The 18,275-nt window shown below is 35.9% G+C and overlaps 1 protein-coding gene across 1 annotated transcript in view; it reads left to right on the plus strand.

Annotated features, from left to right (window-relative positions):
• TBCK (TBC1 domain containing kinase) overlaps positions 1-17,998 on the plus strand; it is a 40,846-nt gene extending 22,848 nt beyond the window's left edge. The window contains exons 4-19 of the mRNA XM_009080588.1: positions 198-271; positions 1,313-1,454; positions 1,955-2,015; positions 2,526-2,587; positions 3,334-3,395; positions 4,085-4,233; positions 5,179-5,317; positions 6,745-6,844; positions 8,774-8,823; positions 9,188-9,317; positions 10,148-10,246; positions 11,528-11,590; positions 12,458-12,584; positions 13,141-13,191; positions 13,888-13,971; positions 17,856-17,998. Of these exons, the coding sequence (XP_009078836.1) occupies positions 198-271; positions 1,313-1,454; positions 1,955-2,015; positions 2,526-2,587; positions 3,334-3,395; positions 4,085-4,233; positions 5,179-5,317; positions 6,745-6,844; positions 8,774-8,823; positions 9,188-9,317; positions 10,148-10,246; positions 11,528-11,590; positions 12,458-12,584; positions 13,141-13,191; positions 13,888-13,971; positions 17,856-17,998 (1,536 nt within the window). The remainder of the gene's footprint in view (positions 1-197; positions 272-1,312; positions 1,455-1,954; positions 2,016-2,525; positions 2,588-3,333; positions 3,396-4,084; positions 4,234-5,178; positions 5,318-6,744; positions 6,845-8,773; positions 8,824-9,187; positions 9,318-10,147; positions 10,247-11,527; positions 11,591-12,457; positions 12,585-13,140; positions 13,192-13,887; positions 13,972-17,855) is intronic.
• Positions 17,999-18,275: the final 277 nt, after the last annotated feature.

Here is an 18,275-nt window from a genome sequence, read left to right on the forward strand (position 1 = left end):
AATAATCACCTTTTTAACTTGTAGTGAACTTCTGCATAACAAGTGAGACAGAAATGTAAGAGGGTGACTTCTTATAGTCATCTGTCCTCTGACAGCTAATGCAACTTGAAATGATCTTTGAATATTTTTTTGACTTAAAACAGATTCTTCCAATGTCATATTCTGCTGCTCTTGATCAGTTACTTTTTCCTTTTCAGGGGCATGTGAAGTTGGCTAAATTTGGACTCTACCATATGACTGCTCAAGGTGTTGATGTTGATTTTCCTATAGGGTAAGGTTGTAACTACACAATACAAATACATTCAAGATGTATTTTTTCAAATGTATTTAAAAATGCGTTGTATGCACAGGTTCTAGGTTGTTGTTTTAATTCAAATCTGTTGCATACACCCCTTACACAGAAGCTTCTGATAATGGCACTGCAGAGGTGGTCATCTGACTGGGCAAAATGCCTGAAAGGCAGAGAATGGGTACTGTGCTAGCACATTAGCCTAACTATGTGATGTCAGCCCTTATCACTTAGATTTGCCTTCAGACTGTAGTAGTTTCCTGTACCTCAGGTTCCTAATTTCAAATTTAGAAAAATGCATGATCAGTGCTTCACTATTGCACACCACTGTAGGCTTTTTGTCTCAATATAATTTTGTGATCTTACTGCCTGGCCAGAATGGTATGCTTTGTTGCAGAGTTTTTTGCCATTTTCTGGGCTTCTTTAGGTGTCCTGTTGTTTGCAATTGAATTACTGAACTGATTCTTAAAGACATGACCAAAAGAAGCAATGATGTTTCCTTTCAAAATGTGCTTGCAGATTTTTTAAGTATTAGAATGAATTGCTGACAGAAAAAAAAAGTGATAATATGATTTCAAAATTACCTAGCAGCAGGCAGGCTATGTCCTCAATACCTTTTATTACTTTTTTTGCAAATTCAAAAGTTATTTGATGGAAACAGTAACCATGGGAAAAGAATATTGCTGCTGCTCCCAAATATGAGTCTAGGATACACTTATTTCAGATACTAGTGCTGAAACTCAGTATGCATTTTCCCTGAGATACGTAGACATACTCTGTTGAAAGCTGCTATTTCCTCTCACAAAAGGAGAGTGAGTGAGATTTGACCTTTTATCTAGTAAACACTATGTATTTTGCAAATGGAGTGAAACTTTGCTGCAATGTGTCAATTTTGACCAAACAGAATAGAACAGTCTGCACTGATATGTATTCTGGATTCTCAGAATGCAAAGTTATGATATAACTGAAAGGCACACTTTTTAGACAGACAGGATGAAACTTAATGTTACTGCATCTTTCTAGGTACCCATCATATCTGGCACCTGAAGTGATTGCACAGGGAATAGTCAAGCCAAGTGATCATACTCAGTGTGAGAAGCCTCTGCCTTCTGGCCCTAAATCAGATCTGTGGTCTCTTGGCATAATATTATTTGAGCTTTGCATGGTATGTAAGAGAATAATTCTGTTGATTTTGACTCTTGGGGAACAGTTTCATTAACTTGATTGTTCTTGAGCGTGGATTTAATGACACTTTGCCCCACCACCCAAGTCCAAATATCAGAATATGTTAGCATTTCTATTTGGACAGTATTGGTGGTTGTTCAAGTAGTAGCATGCATATTGGCTTGGTTTGAGTGTGTGTTAACCATGAAGGACAGCTGCTGTTGGGGCCACAAGCATGTGACTCTAAGGCTGTTCCAGTTAAGAGAGTTCATCAGTGCTATGTTTTTTGTTTGTGATGGTGTTTCTGCTATATTTGTGATGGTGTTTATGCTATATGTGGGGTAAATAGTGCTTTCTGTTCTTGCCAATGGTTTTGCTACATTTAAAATTCACATGTAGAAGCTTATTTTACTGTCTTTGTATATAGTTGTGTGTGTATGTTTTCTAAATATTTTCATGCAGTAGCCTTCAACTGTTGATTTGATTTTGTTACTTGTTTAGGGGAGAAAATTATTTCAGAGTTTGGAGATTGCAGAAAGATTGAAATTTATACTTATGTTAGGTAAGTAGCACAAAATCAATTTTTCAAATTTCCAGGCAGTTCTATGATTAGAGCTTTACAGATTAATCAGCTTGTGCTGCTCAGACCTAAAGCACTTTACCTTTGTCATCGTTCATCTCCAGAATTAAACAGGAATTTGAAGCATGGTTGCAGGTATCTTTAAGTTCTTTCAGGGATTTTTTTTATTTTTTATTTATTTAAAAGTAGAAAGACTGCTTTAATTTATTTGGCAGAGACTGACACTCTGCATCTACTAAGCCTGCAAAAAGATTTTCACTGTTAGCTTAGGTGTGCTACTTAACTTTACTAGGCTTCAATTTTCTGCCTGCATAGGCAATAATAATTTTCATTTCTGATTTTCAGAATTCACTTTGAAGTGATGGGACTATGTCAGTAAAAAGACAAAATTAAGTGTTTTTTAAAGGAGTGGAGGTTTATCTGATATGCTATTTAATTGGTATCACTTTTCTAATAATTTTTACCTTTTTTTGTTCTGTTTGTTTTTCAAAGGCTGTGTAGATGATATTGTAACTGTATTGGCTGAAGAACATGGTTGCCTTGATATTATTAAGGTTTGTGAAACTAGTTTCTACTTCCATGCTGTCTTGTCCAGAACATTTTATTGTTGTTGCATAGTATTTAATGTATTTACTTTTTTAACTTATTTGGTCAGTTACTGTATTGCAGCATGACAACAAATTTTGGAGTCTAAACTACATATTTAAAATCCTTTCAAATAGCCAGTACTGGTAATATTCTTTTCTAAGATTACTGTCCATCTCAGTAAATTTTAATGCTCTCTGGCTAGTTTAATAAGTTATAGATCTTCTTTAATGTGTTGGTTGTTAAGTATTTTTCTGCTATAAATTTAGTCCTCTATCTGGTCTACTTTACACATTCTGATAGTTTAGGTTTATACAGTTCAGCACTTCTTATCCACAAAAATAATCACTGAATTTTAGTGTCTGTGTATTTTGAGACGTTATGTGAAAGGGTTCTGACCATTAGCAGAAGGAAATTCCCAGATACTGCGTTGTTTCAAGCTGGATACAGAATATCTACATTAAAAAATAAAAATCTGCATGCATTGCAAATATTTCAGATTTTTTTTCCCCTAAATCGAATGTTGGATTGGGAGGTGAGAAGAGTTACTTGCCCAGCATTTCAATCTTATACAGCTAACCTCATATGTGTAGGTGTGAAATCTTATTGCCCTCAAAGGAATAGCCTGTATGTTAAAGGTTAAGTATGAGCCAAGTGGCTTGCTGAATTAAGACAGTAATAAACAGACCTCCTCTATATTTTTCTGGCATTCCAGGACCTTCCCGAAAATATCATAGCTCTACTGAAGAAATGCCTTACGTTCCAGCCTTCTAAGAGGCAAGTATTCAGTCCAAGCACCTAAAAAACTCTGTGGGTACTATGAAATTAAAAGAACTGTTGCTGAACCTTTTTTAGAATACTGACATTTGGGCTGACTGTAAGAAATTCTCCATTTTGTTGCTTTTCAGTGTTTGAAGGAAAACAATTAGGGGGGTGGAACACAAGTCAACTGTGCAAAACCTTGAGATTGAATCTGAGAATTTTGAGGGGAAACTATTCAGGCATTTGTAGTTTGAAGTTCACAGCTTTTACTGATTCTGTGTCTGGAATGGTGGTTACCATCGCTCTGTTGTAGCCAGAATTAGGGCTGCTTTCTTCAAATCTCTCCTGTCCAAGTACTTTTTCAATATGTCTGTCCACTACAACTTTCTTCTGAAAATTAAAATATGCTTTTGTTCTTTAATCAAGGCTTTACGTTTTTATTTTTCACGTCTCTGCTTTGAGCAATTAAAGGGGAATTAATAAAATAGTTGCTAGTTACATTAAATAAAGGTGAGAACTGAACTTGGGCTGTAAACACACTGTATAGTTTGTTCATGAATTGAAAAACATTGGGACATTAAAATGTCTGAAATTGAATATATTTTAAAAGAACTTGCTAATATTTGTTACTGGGAACATTTCTTACTGAAGTGTTAGATTTTTGGAAGCACTTTGCTCTAAGTGTTTTAATCTCTTAATTCAAGGCCAACTGCAGAGGAATTGCTGCATGACAGTTTGTTCAGTGAAGTATCCTCACTATATCCTCCCTTCCACAAATCTGCTGGTCTGTTCTCATCTTCTCCAAGGTGTGCTAATTTAACGCTTCCTGAAGACATAAATCAATTATGTAAAGGTAAAAGCAGGTGGTGGGATACATGTTATTGGAGGGGGAACAAAAATAAAATGTTATTACATTTTCTCTTGCAACAAGTTCTTCAAACTATTAAAATTTGCTACAATAATGTAGTAAGTTGTTTAATGGACTGAGATAGAGGCAAACATGTTTTAAGGGATGTGTGGAAGTCAAAGGAAGACAATTTGATTTTTGTGCTTCAGCCTCAGGGAATAAATATTTAACATTAGTATTCAGGTCTATGTTGCAATAACAGTATCATTTTTTGCCTTTAGAATTTGGACATGTGCATTTACAAGTCCTTTTTTCCCCACTAAGTTCTGTTGTGCTGGATCATAGCATTAAATGATTTTTGGAAGTATTAGAAAATGAAATCATTGTGAAAGAGGTCACATTCTAGGAAAAAAACCATTATACTTCTAAGTATTAAACTACAGTTTGTTGAAAGTGTTAATCACTCTTAAGTCCTCATTAACTTTATTTTATGAACTTGGAGATTTCTACATGTTTAGAAATTCTCATTAGACAATTTTTGGAGACAAAAATTATGCCTTATTAGAATGAGTATAGTATGCGAAGAGAAGAGAGGTTTTAACTGCTGAGTATGAATCACTTGTTTATTATTTTAATTCTTAGTGCTGTATTGTGTAAAAAACCAGTGGTTTGTTTAAAAACACACAGAAAGCAAAAGTCCACACTTCAGTGAATTTATCTGAGTGGTTCAAGGCATGCTGCAGAAATACTTCCTTTTTTTTCTGACATCTTTCCTTAAATGTTCCTAAAGGGCACTTGCTAAGGGCAGATCACTTTAACTTAACATTATGGTTATGACCCCTTCAAGCAGAATAACTTTTTGTTTTCAACAGTACGTGTTCAGTGTTGCAAGAAGAAATGCAAATGACCTAAAAAAGCTGAGATTTATTCTTATGTCATTTCTCCTAACAGATGAAGATAGTGATTACTTAGCAGAAAGATCAATTGAAGAGGTTTATTATCTCTGGTGTTTGGCTGGAGGAGACTTGGAGAAAGAACTTGTCAACAAGGAAATCATTCGATCAAAGCCACCTGTCTGCACACTCCCCAAGTAAGGATGGGGAAGCACTGGGATGGATGGATGGATGGATGGATGGATGGATGGATGGATGGATGGATGGATGGAGAAGGCTAGTGATTTTGAGAGAACATGTTTAGTTTTAAGACCTATATGTGCACAAAATATTGAAAATGACATTCCTAAACAGCAGGAAATTGTCAATTCCCCTCTAATCCAATTTAAGGTACTACTTGAATGCCTTTTGTCTGTCACCTACCTGATGTTCTTACCGATTTCTGAAGTCTGAAAAGATGCAGGAGAAGTGCAAAATACTGAACTGAAGGTCCCTAAATTTGGCACACTTTCCAATAGCATTAAGTTTTAGTAAGAATGTCTCACTGTGCTTCAACAGCATATTTGTAATTTAATTTAATATGTTGTGTAGCAAATTCTCACATTCTGCATTCCTTTTCATAGAGCAGCAATGCTGTATGGTCAAGCCAGTTATTCAGCACATTAGCTGATTACTTTTTCAAAAAGTGTTTAGTTTTATGGCTTATAATTCTGTAACAGCATTTTAGTCATTACTACTTCTATCTTACTGCTGCACATGTTGAAATTTTATGTAGCATTTTCATGGTTTAACCCTATGATCTGATCTTAGTTAGCGTAATTATGTGCCTATATATCAATTCACAGTTTCTGGGTTTAAAACCACATGAAGTATTTGTACAGCCAAAATGCAATATGGTTTTTTTCATAAAGGGTGGAACTAGATTTTAAAAAGTATTTTGATGTCAAAATTATTTTGAGAGATTGCCTAGTTCTTTGCCCATAGGTGAATGCAGGTGTTTTTGAGTTATGAGGAATAAACATTTTTCATCATATTGTCTATCTTGAAGTGTTAATTTCAAAAATGCAATCTAACTCCATCTTCTAAGTGGTTCTAAGAATGCTAGCTTAATTTCTGAAGATCAGTTTCATGTGGTCTGCTTTAAAAATATGAAATAGAAAATTTGTGTATGTTTGTGTATATCTTGGATGCATTTGTATCCTTATATGGACTGCAACAGAATAGGCCTGGGTCAGACTTTTGCTTGGTTTCTTTGTCATTATAGACGATGACTTTCATATGAGGATGATATTTTATTTTTGCTTTTCACAATAAATGGCAGTCCTGGTCTGTGCCAGATCAAGGAATAAAAGGGAATATTAATCCCATATCTCATTGCTCTTCCTTTGTGTGCAAGCCAAAGTTATAGAAAACCTGAAATGTGCCTTTTTAGAACAAAAGCTGTCTGAATAATTTAAGGTGATTGTACATTCCCTTGATAGCAGGTTTCATGCCATGCAGAGTCAATACAGTATACTTCTAAGAGCTAATACTTTGTTTTAAAGAGGAAACTGCTTGATGTAAGAAATATTTTTTTACTAGCTATGTTAGAAAATGACTTGATTTTTTTTCCTCCTTTTTGAAGCTTTTTATTGGAAGATGGTGAGAGCTTTGGGCAAGGACGAGATAGAAGTTCCCTCCTAGATGACACAACTGTGACTTTGTCTCTGTGCCAGCTCCGAAATGTAAGAATAATACTGTGTGCTTGTCCTTATGACTTCACTGCAGAAACATTTGTTTAAAAGGGGTGTGGAAAAGCAGCTCCTACTGCTGTTTCTACAAATAGAAGTGTTACTGATTCCAAGAGAACACTTCTTAGTGTCCGACTTAAATTCTGAGTTATGCTATTAAATTTCTTTGTCTCAAAAGCTTGCTAAATTTGGTTTAGCTTCTGTCCCTCCATCCCTTTTCTGTGTCCCTCCCTTTCTTTTTTTTGTTACCTGCTTTGTTCTGGCATAGTGCAAATAGTTCTGTAGTACCTGATATTCTCCACGATTGTAAAACTAATTGGACAGTGAGTGTCTTCTTGTCTTCTTTAATTGCTGTCTGTAGATGGCTCACGTTATCCAAAGGAAAGATCAACTCAGTTCAGTTTCAACTCATTAAAAGCTTTATACTTAGTGTTGGATACCAAGTTTCCACTAGTTAATTACAAGTCTTTGGAATATATGGCTATGAAACAACTAGTTCAAAAGATCTCTTCAAAACATTTACAAAAATGCTGGAATGCAGTTTTCCTCCATCTTCAGTGGAAAAATCAACATATGGCAACTCATGATTTTGCTTGATTTTAATGATCAGTAACAAGATTTACTGCATATATTGCTGAAGTGTTTTAATTGTTCACGTGTTTGCACATGTAGAGCTTTATTGCTGTAGCATTTATGCTGCACTGTTTGCAGCTTGCTTTTTATAGTAGCAAATGCAATTCTGTCATGGTTTTTGTAAAAAATAAAACCTCAAACTCTTTCTATATGGTTATAGGGATTAGTAGAGAAAGGAAGGTGACTCTTGAAGTCTTGCTCTCTGCTACCTTAATTGTGGGAGCAGTGTGTCAAATACTGTGTAAATATATTTCTTCAGTAGAACTTTGCACTACTTCACACAAATGCATGAAGACAGACCAAAGAACTGGGATCTTTTCTGTGCTTGGTTGGTGGGGTTTGCAAGGTTGGAGGGAGGTTAACTGTATGCACCAATTATTTTTAATATAATACATACTGCAGCTCCTAGTATTTTTCCTACAAAAGGTATTTTTCAGGCTTTTTTAAGATGTTTTTAATCTTTAGTTTTTAATATTGCTGCCTACTTCTATAAATATAGCAGGAAATAAATATATACTGAAGTTTCATTTGGGGGAAGATGCAAGCCTGAGCCTTGCAGTGTTAGTTGAAATAAATTTTTGACCTTATGCAATTCTTCAAACACCTTTTATAGAGCAGAGCATGATGCTTATAATCAAAAGAGGAGCAGTGCTGAATGAACTGAGAATGAACTGTTCTGTCAGTCCCAGGAGGAGCAGGCTGTGTGCAGTATGCCTTCAAGTTAAGGACTGAACTGCAAAACAGCACTGCAGGGGGCATGGTGTTAAAAATCAGTCATGGTGCACCTAAGACATCTGAAAACTTCAGTCAAAAATCCAGGCGTGTTTGTCTGTCACCTTCCCTGACAGTGTCTGTATTTTGTAAAAGAAGCTCAAGTTTATATAACTCTTGAACTGATTTGAAACATAAAACCAAGTTGTGTAGTTGCTTTGCAGCTACTTGGATAGGAATTTCATGTAGAAAAATGAGGAAAAGACAAAGAACTATGTAATAGTATTGATCTATTAATCCATGGTACATAGAGGCTATTTTTTGTGTGGAAATAGGTTTATGGATGAGATGATTTATCTTCAGGCAGGAGTACTTCCATCAGCTCAAAAAGCCTGTATTAGCAAAAGATTTTAGCATGAAAGGCTGTATGTTTGCTGATGGTGACTGAGCTACTGCTTGGGTCTCAAGGCAAGCTACTAAATCTGGCAAATGCTAATTAGTAGTTTTTTATTACACTGAGATCTACACTTGAATTCTGAGCAGCACTCTGATAATGAATTTTTTTCTTCTTCATTTCAGAGACTGAAAGATGTTGGTGGGGAAGCATTTTATCCATTGCTTGAAGATGAGTAAGTGTGTGTTTGTACCTCTATAAGCGACTGAAGTTTGAGTTAATAGTTTTAATTGAGTGGCACACTGCACAGCTAGACACAACTGTCTTCCTTCAAAAAGCAAAACTAACATGTCCTTGTTTGACTATAAAAGTTGAGAGCTGATAAGCACTCTGCACTTGGGGCCCTGATATCAAACTAAGCATCTTAGCCTGTTCCTCTATTCTGGAAGTGAACTCTATGTACTGAATGTTCAGAATTATCCATTTATCCTTATTCCTGACTCAGAAATGCATCGTAGAGTATTCTTTTTTTTTTTTCTTCGGTGATTTGTGTTGCCTGCAGTTTGCTACTACTATCTGAACTTTTTTTTTTTCCCCAGCCAGTCAACTTTACCTCATTCAAACAGTAGCAATGAGCTCTCTGCAGCTGCTAGTCTTCCTCTGATCATCCGGGAGAGAGACACAGAGTACCAGCTGAATAGAATTGTCCTGTTTGACAGGCTGTTGAAGGTATGGATTCTTTGTGATGGCAGATAATTGGATTTGGTCTGTTAATTGAAAGATTTTATAGGACCAAGTAATTGAAAAAGAAGCAGAGATAGTAGAGACCACAGCAGAGAAAAAGTGAAGATGACCCTACGGAAGTATAAGAAGATCAGAAATAAAATTAGAAGAAATAGGTCTTTTCAGTAGTCATGCATATAAAAGTAGATTTTAAAGTATGTGCATGCAAACAGAGCTGCTGCTAATACTGGTCATTTACTCATTAAAATAATTTTGCATTGTTTATTTCATCACAGACTAAGCTAATATAGGTGTAAATATGCCTGTAACATTTCTGGTTTTCCAAGCAGTAAATAATACATCTTCACCATAGCAGTGCCATGTTATAAATATGATGTTTATAGTGGGGGAAGGAATAGCAGTCCCTAATTCACATGTATGCAGAGCTTCTTATTTAAGAATGTGAGAGAGCTAATGCACATGATCACATATAAACTGAAAATGTTTAATAAAACCAGGATGGATACATAGTACCAAAAGAAACATATAACAAAGAAAAAACTTCTAATAAAAATTTGGATTAGTAGATTTATATATCCAGTATATACCAAAGCACATGAATGCATTTATGAGAAAGAGTGGGTATTTTAACATCAAACAATAGTTCTCCATCCAGGCCTTCTAGTTAGGAATTAAATTTACATTTTGTAAAATTTATGTTCACTGTTCAGGCTAACAGCATTTGTCCTTGTGGGAAAAGACTGTCCCAGGATTGGGATTTGAATTGTTTCATTTACATGGTAACATTTTTTGCAGTTAATTTCTTTTTTTTGAAGGCCTACCCATACAAGAAAAACCAAATTTGGAAAGAAGCCAGGGTTGACATCCCTCCTCTTCTGAGAGGTATAACCTGGGCTGCCCTGTTGGGTGTTGAGGTAAGGGGGATGGGAGGACATTTGCAGTCCAGTACTGACTTGGGATAGAGTGGGATAGAAATGGGATTGATAGGGAAGCTGGAATGGATTTAAAGATTTAGCAGGTATAGTTTCTGGAATTTCAAACAAAATTAATCATGAAATTGTGTGATTAAAGGCAATGTTCAGACAAACTTGCTTCTTGCCTCTAATGTTACTTGATTTCAGAGAATGTATATAAACTTGACTGCCTTTAACTTCAATTATGGGATGGAAAAATAATACCCTTACAGCCAAATTCTGATGGATTATTTAAATACATTTGGTAGTTAGCATGTTTTCTGGTTTGATTTTTAATATTTTTGATAAATGCAGTTGCAATCCTTCTCTCCAGTCAGCAATAGTTAGACAAAACAGGATGAAACATATCAAATGTATTTTTCTCACCTACTAATCAGTGCACTTCCAAGAAAGACTGGAGAATAAATGATTCAAATGTAACCCTTTTGGACAAAGGGCTAGTAGGAATGTCCCAGAAATGAGGTCTCCTCTAAGTTCCTCAACTACCAAGCTTTTGCATCTACCTTGCTTGCAATCTGCAGCAGTGTAGCAAAATGATTCTTGTAGATAACAAATTCCAAGTTATTCAGGATGTTCAGCGTTGGATGTGATCTTCTGAGTACTGTGTAATATAACCAACAAAAATGCTGTAAAGGTAGAAAAAACCTGCTGCTTAGGGTTGTAGCTTAGTCTTGGGAGATGAGCCAGTTCTCATGCTTCAGCAGCTTGCCATCTGTACGATACAGGTAGTGTTTCCCTGTCCCATAACACTAAAATGGACTTGATACAGCATGCCTGTCTTGGGATTTATGCAAGGACAGGCTACTTGAGAGTAGTCTATACTGACAATATCAATTAACAGGCAGCTGGACTCAGTGCCTTTACAGAGGTGATGCTGAAAGCCACTTGCCAGTTGCTGAAGTAAGCATTAAATTTAAATTGAGAGCATCTCTTCACTTGAAAATGGAAAACTATCAAGTACATAGCTTTCTGCATAAACAACTGAAAGTCATTGAAGATCATACTGAGAAGGTCACAGAAAGGTTTATATATCACAAATTATAACAGAATAAAGATGGTTTTGTTCAAGTTTAGCTCAGAGTTTTGTGTACTTTGTGAATTGTTTTCAGGAAAAGATTTTGCTGACAAAACTAGTCAACTTCTCCATATCAACATGTACATTGTCATACACACTTATGTGTAAGGGCTTTCTAAACTCAAATATTCTTCTTCCACATTTAGGGGGCCATACAAGCAAAGTATGATGCCATTGATAAAGACACACCGATTCCTACAGACAGACAAGTAAGACTTCCAGTGTTATCAAATATTGTCACTTGAAGATCTTTTCCACAAGTTACAGTCATTTCCCTATTGCAGTAGATGTGGTTGATAATACTAAAAGGGTTCCCCTTGCCCTCTAATTCATGTTGTAGCTATAATCTTGCAAAACAGACAGAACAAGTACTTTCACTCAACTTGTAACGTGGAAAGTGAAATCATCTTTTACTTCATAGTCACTGTTACTGTAGCAGTAGCCAAGTGTAGTGGACAATATTAATGATGTTGTTAAAAATCTTGGGTTTGTTGGATGTTTGTTGTGCCCGTTGGATGTTGTACCAGGTAGTGCTGGGTACCCTGAGATTCTGTAAGGTGAGCTGTGCTTCACAGAAATGGGCTTGTGAGCAATTTCATTCTCCAAGAAGAGAATGTTCTCAAATGCTCTCTTACTAGGCATAAAAAGACATTGTGAGCAACAGCTGTTCCTTTCAGCTAGGTGAAAAAATATTTTCCATCAAATTGGTTATAACATTCTGAGAACTCTGATTTGATTGCCTTTTAGAGCAAGGTGATGTTACAACCTGAAATGAGTCCAGAAGTAAAAAACTAAGTGTAATCTGCTTTCTGCCTTTTTCAAGGGTTAGAACCCTTTTAAAAATATGAATGCAGAAAAATAAATAAAATAATCTCTATTTTTAAACTTTGTCAGGGTTCTTAGGTCCCCTGTCAACTTTGGTTTTGAGAGTTATGGAGGAAGCAGATCGTGTTTAGGATGGTGGTCTGACCTACATTCTTTGGCTGACTTCTTCCTCTTAAGTGTTCCAAGATTGCTGTAGTACTACCCCACTTATCCCAGTCTCTCTTTATATCACATGCTTGGCTGTGGTGCAGATTGAAGTTGATATTCCTCGTTGCCATCAATATGATGAATTGCTGTCATCACCAGAAGGTCATGCAAAGTTTAGACGTGTATTGAAGGCCTGGGTCGTTTCCCATCCTGATTTGGTGTACTGGCAAGGTGAGTTTGACTGGTTGGCAAGGTCAGATAATTAAATGGAAAGCTATGACTGACTTAAGTACCTCCCTCTCTTCTCCCCCACATTTTTGAATGCTTTCCATTTTGTTTGCTTTGAAGAATTAATCTATGGGTTATCGCAAATTTATATCCCAATAATTTATATTTAATTTATAATGCAAAATTGCCTCACTCTGTTACATATTTACTCTTCTTCAGTTTCAGCCACTTTATTTTAAAAAAAAAAATTTGTTGCTTACTGTTCAGTTCCAAGATAAAACCACAAATGTTACTGAGTGACTTCTTGGAATAGTAGTTGGAATTTCTTGGAAGCCTTGGCAGAATAATCAATTCAGCATTATAGTCTGACAATTTGAAATCCTCTGTTTTCATGCATTGATTTCACAGTTGTTCTCAACATTACATGTGAAGCCCTGACAATGCAGAATTATAATCAATATCAAGTATGGAATTTTTCACTATAAATTAATTACTTTTTCCTTTGCATTCAAATAAATGAGGTCTTTATGCTGTTTCTTCATGGTTCTTCTCTTCTTAGGTCTTGACTCTCTTTGTGCACCATTTTTGTACTTGAATTTTAACAATGAAGGTGAGTACCTTTTTCTGCTGGGAGTGAAGGGGAAGCACAGTCTGTCATCTGTATCTAGTTGCAGACAGATGTGTGCACCCACTTATAGATGGAAAGTTTCTGTAGCTACAAAGGAATTTTAAAGCTCTTGTTGCCACAAGTCAAAAGAAATGGTTGTGTTTCGAAAACTGCATGTGCTTTACTGTTCTTCAAGCAGAGGTTCCAATCCTGTGTTTATTGCCAAGTAGAATAATGATATATAATAAAAAGCACAAATAACCTTGAATGCAAAAAAAAAAACAAAACAAGAAATGCTGCTCTAGTACTTGGGGTTTTTTTGAGTCAAGCTGTAGTTCAGCCTTGTTTAAGGTGAATGTATGGTTTGTTAACCTAAGTGTTAATCTATCAGACTAGCTTTATTCAAAAAAGCTGATGATAGTTTTAAATGCCTGAAAGTTTGACAGATCAGCTTTGGATATGTGGCCTTTAACTTCTAAGAATGTGATTAGTTCAGAACAGCTCTAGTTCAATCTTTTATTCTCTTCTCCTAGTTTCTTAGGACAGTGACTCCTATTATGCCCACTGTGCATACATACATACATATTTTTGTATATAGATTGATTTAAGTATTCATGCTTATTATCTGCTCAGTAATGAACTTTAGGTGTAATTACCTTTCTACCTCTGTCATTGCATCCATTTTTCTAATTCTTTCAGCTCTAGCATATGCTTGCATGTCAGCTTTTATCCCAAAGTATTTGTACAACTTCTTTCTGAAGGATAATTCTCATGTTATTCAAGGTAAGTCAGTCCCTTTATTTTTTTGTAGTTCTAAGGGAAGCAGAATTATTTCTGGATATATAAATACACTTTTTCAAGGGATTGCAAAATTGGTACAAGAAAACTACAACAAAATTAGAAACAAAATAAATGGGTAAAGATTCAGGCAGGAGAAAAAACCCTAATATGTGTGCACACACAAGCATGTTCTATGTCAAATCCAAGGTAAGAGTCAGTTGGTCCTGCAAAGTTGTAAAAGCAGTAAATAGTCTTTGTAGTGTTATATTGTAAAGACTTAGTCTTCAGGTGATCAAAACTGTTATAAGAGCTATTTTGACAATGGGGAAAAAATGAAGAGGAACAGTACAAACAAATGGAAGTTATGGTATTCAGGGAAATAGGGATTTGAGAGGAATTTCTTATTGAGTGGAAGATAATGTCATTCAGTGCAGGACAGGACTTGGAAAACCCTGAGGAATAATGTTCCATAGTTGAACCTTCAACAACTCAGAGGAATTAAAACAATAGCTAGGCATGTCTGTTCTATGTGAAAATTAATTTTAAATTTCATGGGAACTTGAAAAAGGAATTGCCTAGACCTCAAAAACCACCTTTGCACAGTCTGTGTTGGGAAGGTAATTTGTCTTGCAGGCAGTTTTTAAAAACCAAAAGAAGCCATTTGGAAAGCCATCAGTAGTTTAAAAAAAAGGTGGTAATGAACATTTTTAATTGCAAGTAGTTATAAGTGTTGAATACTGGGTTTCAGCATGGCTTGCTGTCCTCATATTTCTTTTAAAGGAGTTCTTTTGTATATTATTTGTGAAACTCAACAACTTTGAACAGTGCCTGTCATCTTTTGTCTTCAAAAAAGGAAATTAAGAACCAATCAACAAAACTAGACATAAAAACATTTACATATTAGATTTTGGGAGAGCACTAATGTAAGGAGAGAATTCAGTGGTTAGGAGAGTTTATGCTTGAAAGACAATGGGCAAGAGGTGTTACAAACTGATAAAAATAATAGTTTGGAAAAATTATTCTGCAGAATGTGTTTGCATCCTTTTGTCTGTAAAGAAACATTGCTTGCAGTACAGGTCTAAAGATGAAAAGAGTAAGTATGCTCCACTGGAGACAGCCACTTCAGACTTTAGATTAATAGCTTGGTAAAGGCTTCTCTCAAGGGGGTATACTCTTCCATAAAATAATACTTTTGCTGTCCAGGGTTTCCTGATGTTATTCCTAAGAAATATAGATCAGTAGGATTCTATGAACAAAAGTAGTGTAGGCGTTCCTGAGTTCCTGTTGGACATCTGGCATCATCAAGGACTCAGGGAGAATGAACCCTTTAGGATTCTTTCAGTATCCTAGTTAATCCTTTCTAGGGTTGTATGTCAAACACCAGTGTGTAAATACAGGTTTAAAGGAAAATTCTGTGTCATTTCTCTGCTTTATTGAGTTGGAAGTGTTTAGAATGTGTCATTTAACTGTCCACTGCAATTTTAGCTTCTCTGTGTATTCTGTGTAGGGTTAGATGGAAAGAATCTTTCAAACTTCGAAGCTCAAAAAACTGATTTCTGAACTTGTCACAGTGAAGACAGGTGTTTTTTCTAATCTTGTCAGGTGTATTTCCTTACATGAAACAGGAATCAAGAGCAGTTAGAGGGATTTTGGTATGGAATGCCCAATTATGTAAAGCAGAAATTAATATCATAAAATTCCAACCAATTTCAGTTGACTGTTTTTGTGAAGATGTCTGTGTTTTCAAGAGACCTTTAATTAGCCATGTAATCCCACACCGTAATTATATTTCATGAGACTGTCTAGTCAAATAAAGATGGAACTTATCAACCTGTGGTATATCCATAGGGAACAATAAGGGGCACAAATCTTCATTGTTAAAATAAATGTGCTTCAGGGAAGCTAATTAGGAAGTGGTTCTCATCAGCAAATGGCTGAATGTGTAGGAGGAATGTATAGGATTACTGGTTTGCTATACCTGATTTGAGAGTACTGTCTGTTTCATAAAATAAAACTGATGCAAGATGCACTTTTTTTAAATGATTGTCATGTTGGGTGGTATGAATTTAAAGCATGGATTTGGTTTGCATGTGAATAAATTTGGCTGGAAACAGAGACAAACATGAGATGTGAGTAGCTCCAAAGCAGTCTGGCCTTGGTGGCACAAAACTCCTTGTGGGTTTGTTTTCCCACTTAACTCCCCAGCTGAATGTTACCAAGGCAGCTGTGGCAGAATGAAGTATCAGAGTGGAGAGGTTGGCCCTCTTAAGATGTCAGAAACCTCCTAAGAGATTGAGTGTGCTCGAAGCAAAAAAGTTGTGCAATTCTGAAGTAGGTGGAAGAAGTCCTAAGTTTTTTTATTTCAACTTACCTTGGAGAATTAGGCATCCTTTCAAGTATATTTTGCAGTAGGACTATGGCTTGTTTCCCTAGTGTTCATACACTGAGAGCATTGTTTAATCAGTCCTACTGAGGCAAAATCAGCTTTTAAAATTTCTAGTCCAAAGACTACCAAGTGATCACTTTTACCAAGTGATCTTAACTTGGTGGCTTAACCTGAGAGGAGTTAACTTGAGTGCAGGTAAAGAATATTTAAGTAATACAGGGGTCTATAAACATTTGAGTGTTTAGGCCCACTTATGTTCTTAAAGCTGTCTATGTATGGAATTTTCCCAGCAGATTCTTTGTGTCTTAGCAGTGGAATTGGAATTTAATTTTGCCACTTCAAGGATGAAGACAAACAGCACTAAGGAGTTATTTGTTCTCCCCAAGAGAGACAGTAGTGGCCTACAATAGACTTTGAAGGAAGCAATGGCAACTCCAGATGGCTAATTTATGGAGCTGTGTGGACTTGGTGTATGGGGGTTTATATTTAGGGACAGTAGTCTGTGGAGCATTATGATGTCAGCATGTTCCTGCCTGGGAGCAGGGTTCATAATCTCTGTCTTCCTCCCCTGGACTAGCTGTCTGGGTCCTAATTACTCTGTTCTTGTGAGCATGGAGGAAGAGGAATTGCCATCTGTTACAAAATTGCAGTGTTATTGCCTCTTCATCTTCCTTCTAACAAAGCCTATGACAGTGTGAACAAAACTGGGAGAGGGGCAGAACAGAGAGAGAAATCTGTCAGTGTCTGTATTCTGCTGTCTGCTCCTCTTCCAGTTAAAAGCAAATGTTATTTAGACAACTTAATGAAATTATACCCATCAAGCCTAACATGCCAGGCTGAAGATGTCATAAATTTTATCTTTTATAGGAAGCATTTCTCCTTGTCAGTTAAAAAAGCAAAGCAAACAAACAAAACTCACAAAAAACCCCCACAAAATCACCAAAAAAAACCCAAATCCAAAACCAAACAAAAACTCCCCAAAACACCCAACCAGACAAATGAAGATGTTATTTGATCATGGAACTGACACACTTATAGCCCCATTACTTTAAAACCTCAGCTTCCAGATTACTAATTTAACTTTGTAGAAAAGAAACCACACAGAATATTATTTAAATAGAATAAACTTTGTGTATCACTAAAACGGTTTGGGTCTTAAAATCCATGGAACAGTCTTGTTCTAACTTGCTTCTATTTTGTGACTCAGATTCATACTGAAACATATTTTAACTTTGCATGTCGAACACAGATCACAACCAAAGTGCAGCCCAAGTAAACAATTGCTAAAAATCCAAATTGAGAAGTACTAAGAAAGAGAAATGAAATGTTTCTTCCTCTGTATTGATGTAGTATTGATATAATGGTGACAAGGACAGTGGTGATGTTCATTTGCTGTTTTATTGTAGGCTTAAATCAGTGATTTTCCTTTCCTAGAGCTCTGTTGTGAACTAGCAGCATGTGGTGGCTTGTGTTTCTAACAGTCTTGGATTTGTCATTTCAGAATACCTGACGGTGTTTTCCCAGATGATTGCATTCCATGATCCAGAGCTGAGTAACCACCTTAATGAAATTGGCTTTATTCCAGATGTAAGTGCTAAGGGTCCTTATAAGTATTATTCAAAGAAATTAAAAAATGGAAAATGAGGGCAACTGGGATGAGATGCCTTTCCAGACTGTTTCAATAGTACTTCAGCAGTTTTATGCTTTTGTTGGAAAAAAGTCTGTAAGATGGAGAAAAAGGAAAACTGAGAACACAGACAAAATAGAGTAGAGAGAGCATGCTATGCTGGAAAAAGAAAAACAAGGCCTTCTTTAGAACCTCACTTTTAGCTATCAGTGTAAACAGTAAAAATTTCCTCCTTTTTTTAGAGAGGTGTGTATAGTCCAGAAAGCCAAGATAAAGGTCAAAATGTCTGCCTAC

The sequence above is a fragment of the Acanthisitta chloris genome, unplaced genomic scaffold (genome assembly GCF_000695815.1).
Source record: "Acanthisitta chloris isolate BGI_N310 unplaced genomic scaffold, ASM69581v1 scaffold5638, whole genome shotgun sequence".
Taxonomy (NCBI): domain Eukaryota; kingdom Metazoa; phylum Chordata; class Aves; order Passeriformes; family Acanthisittidae; genus Acanthisitta; species Acanthisitta chloris.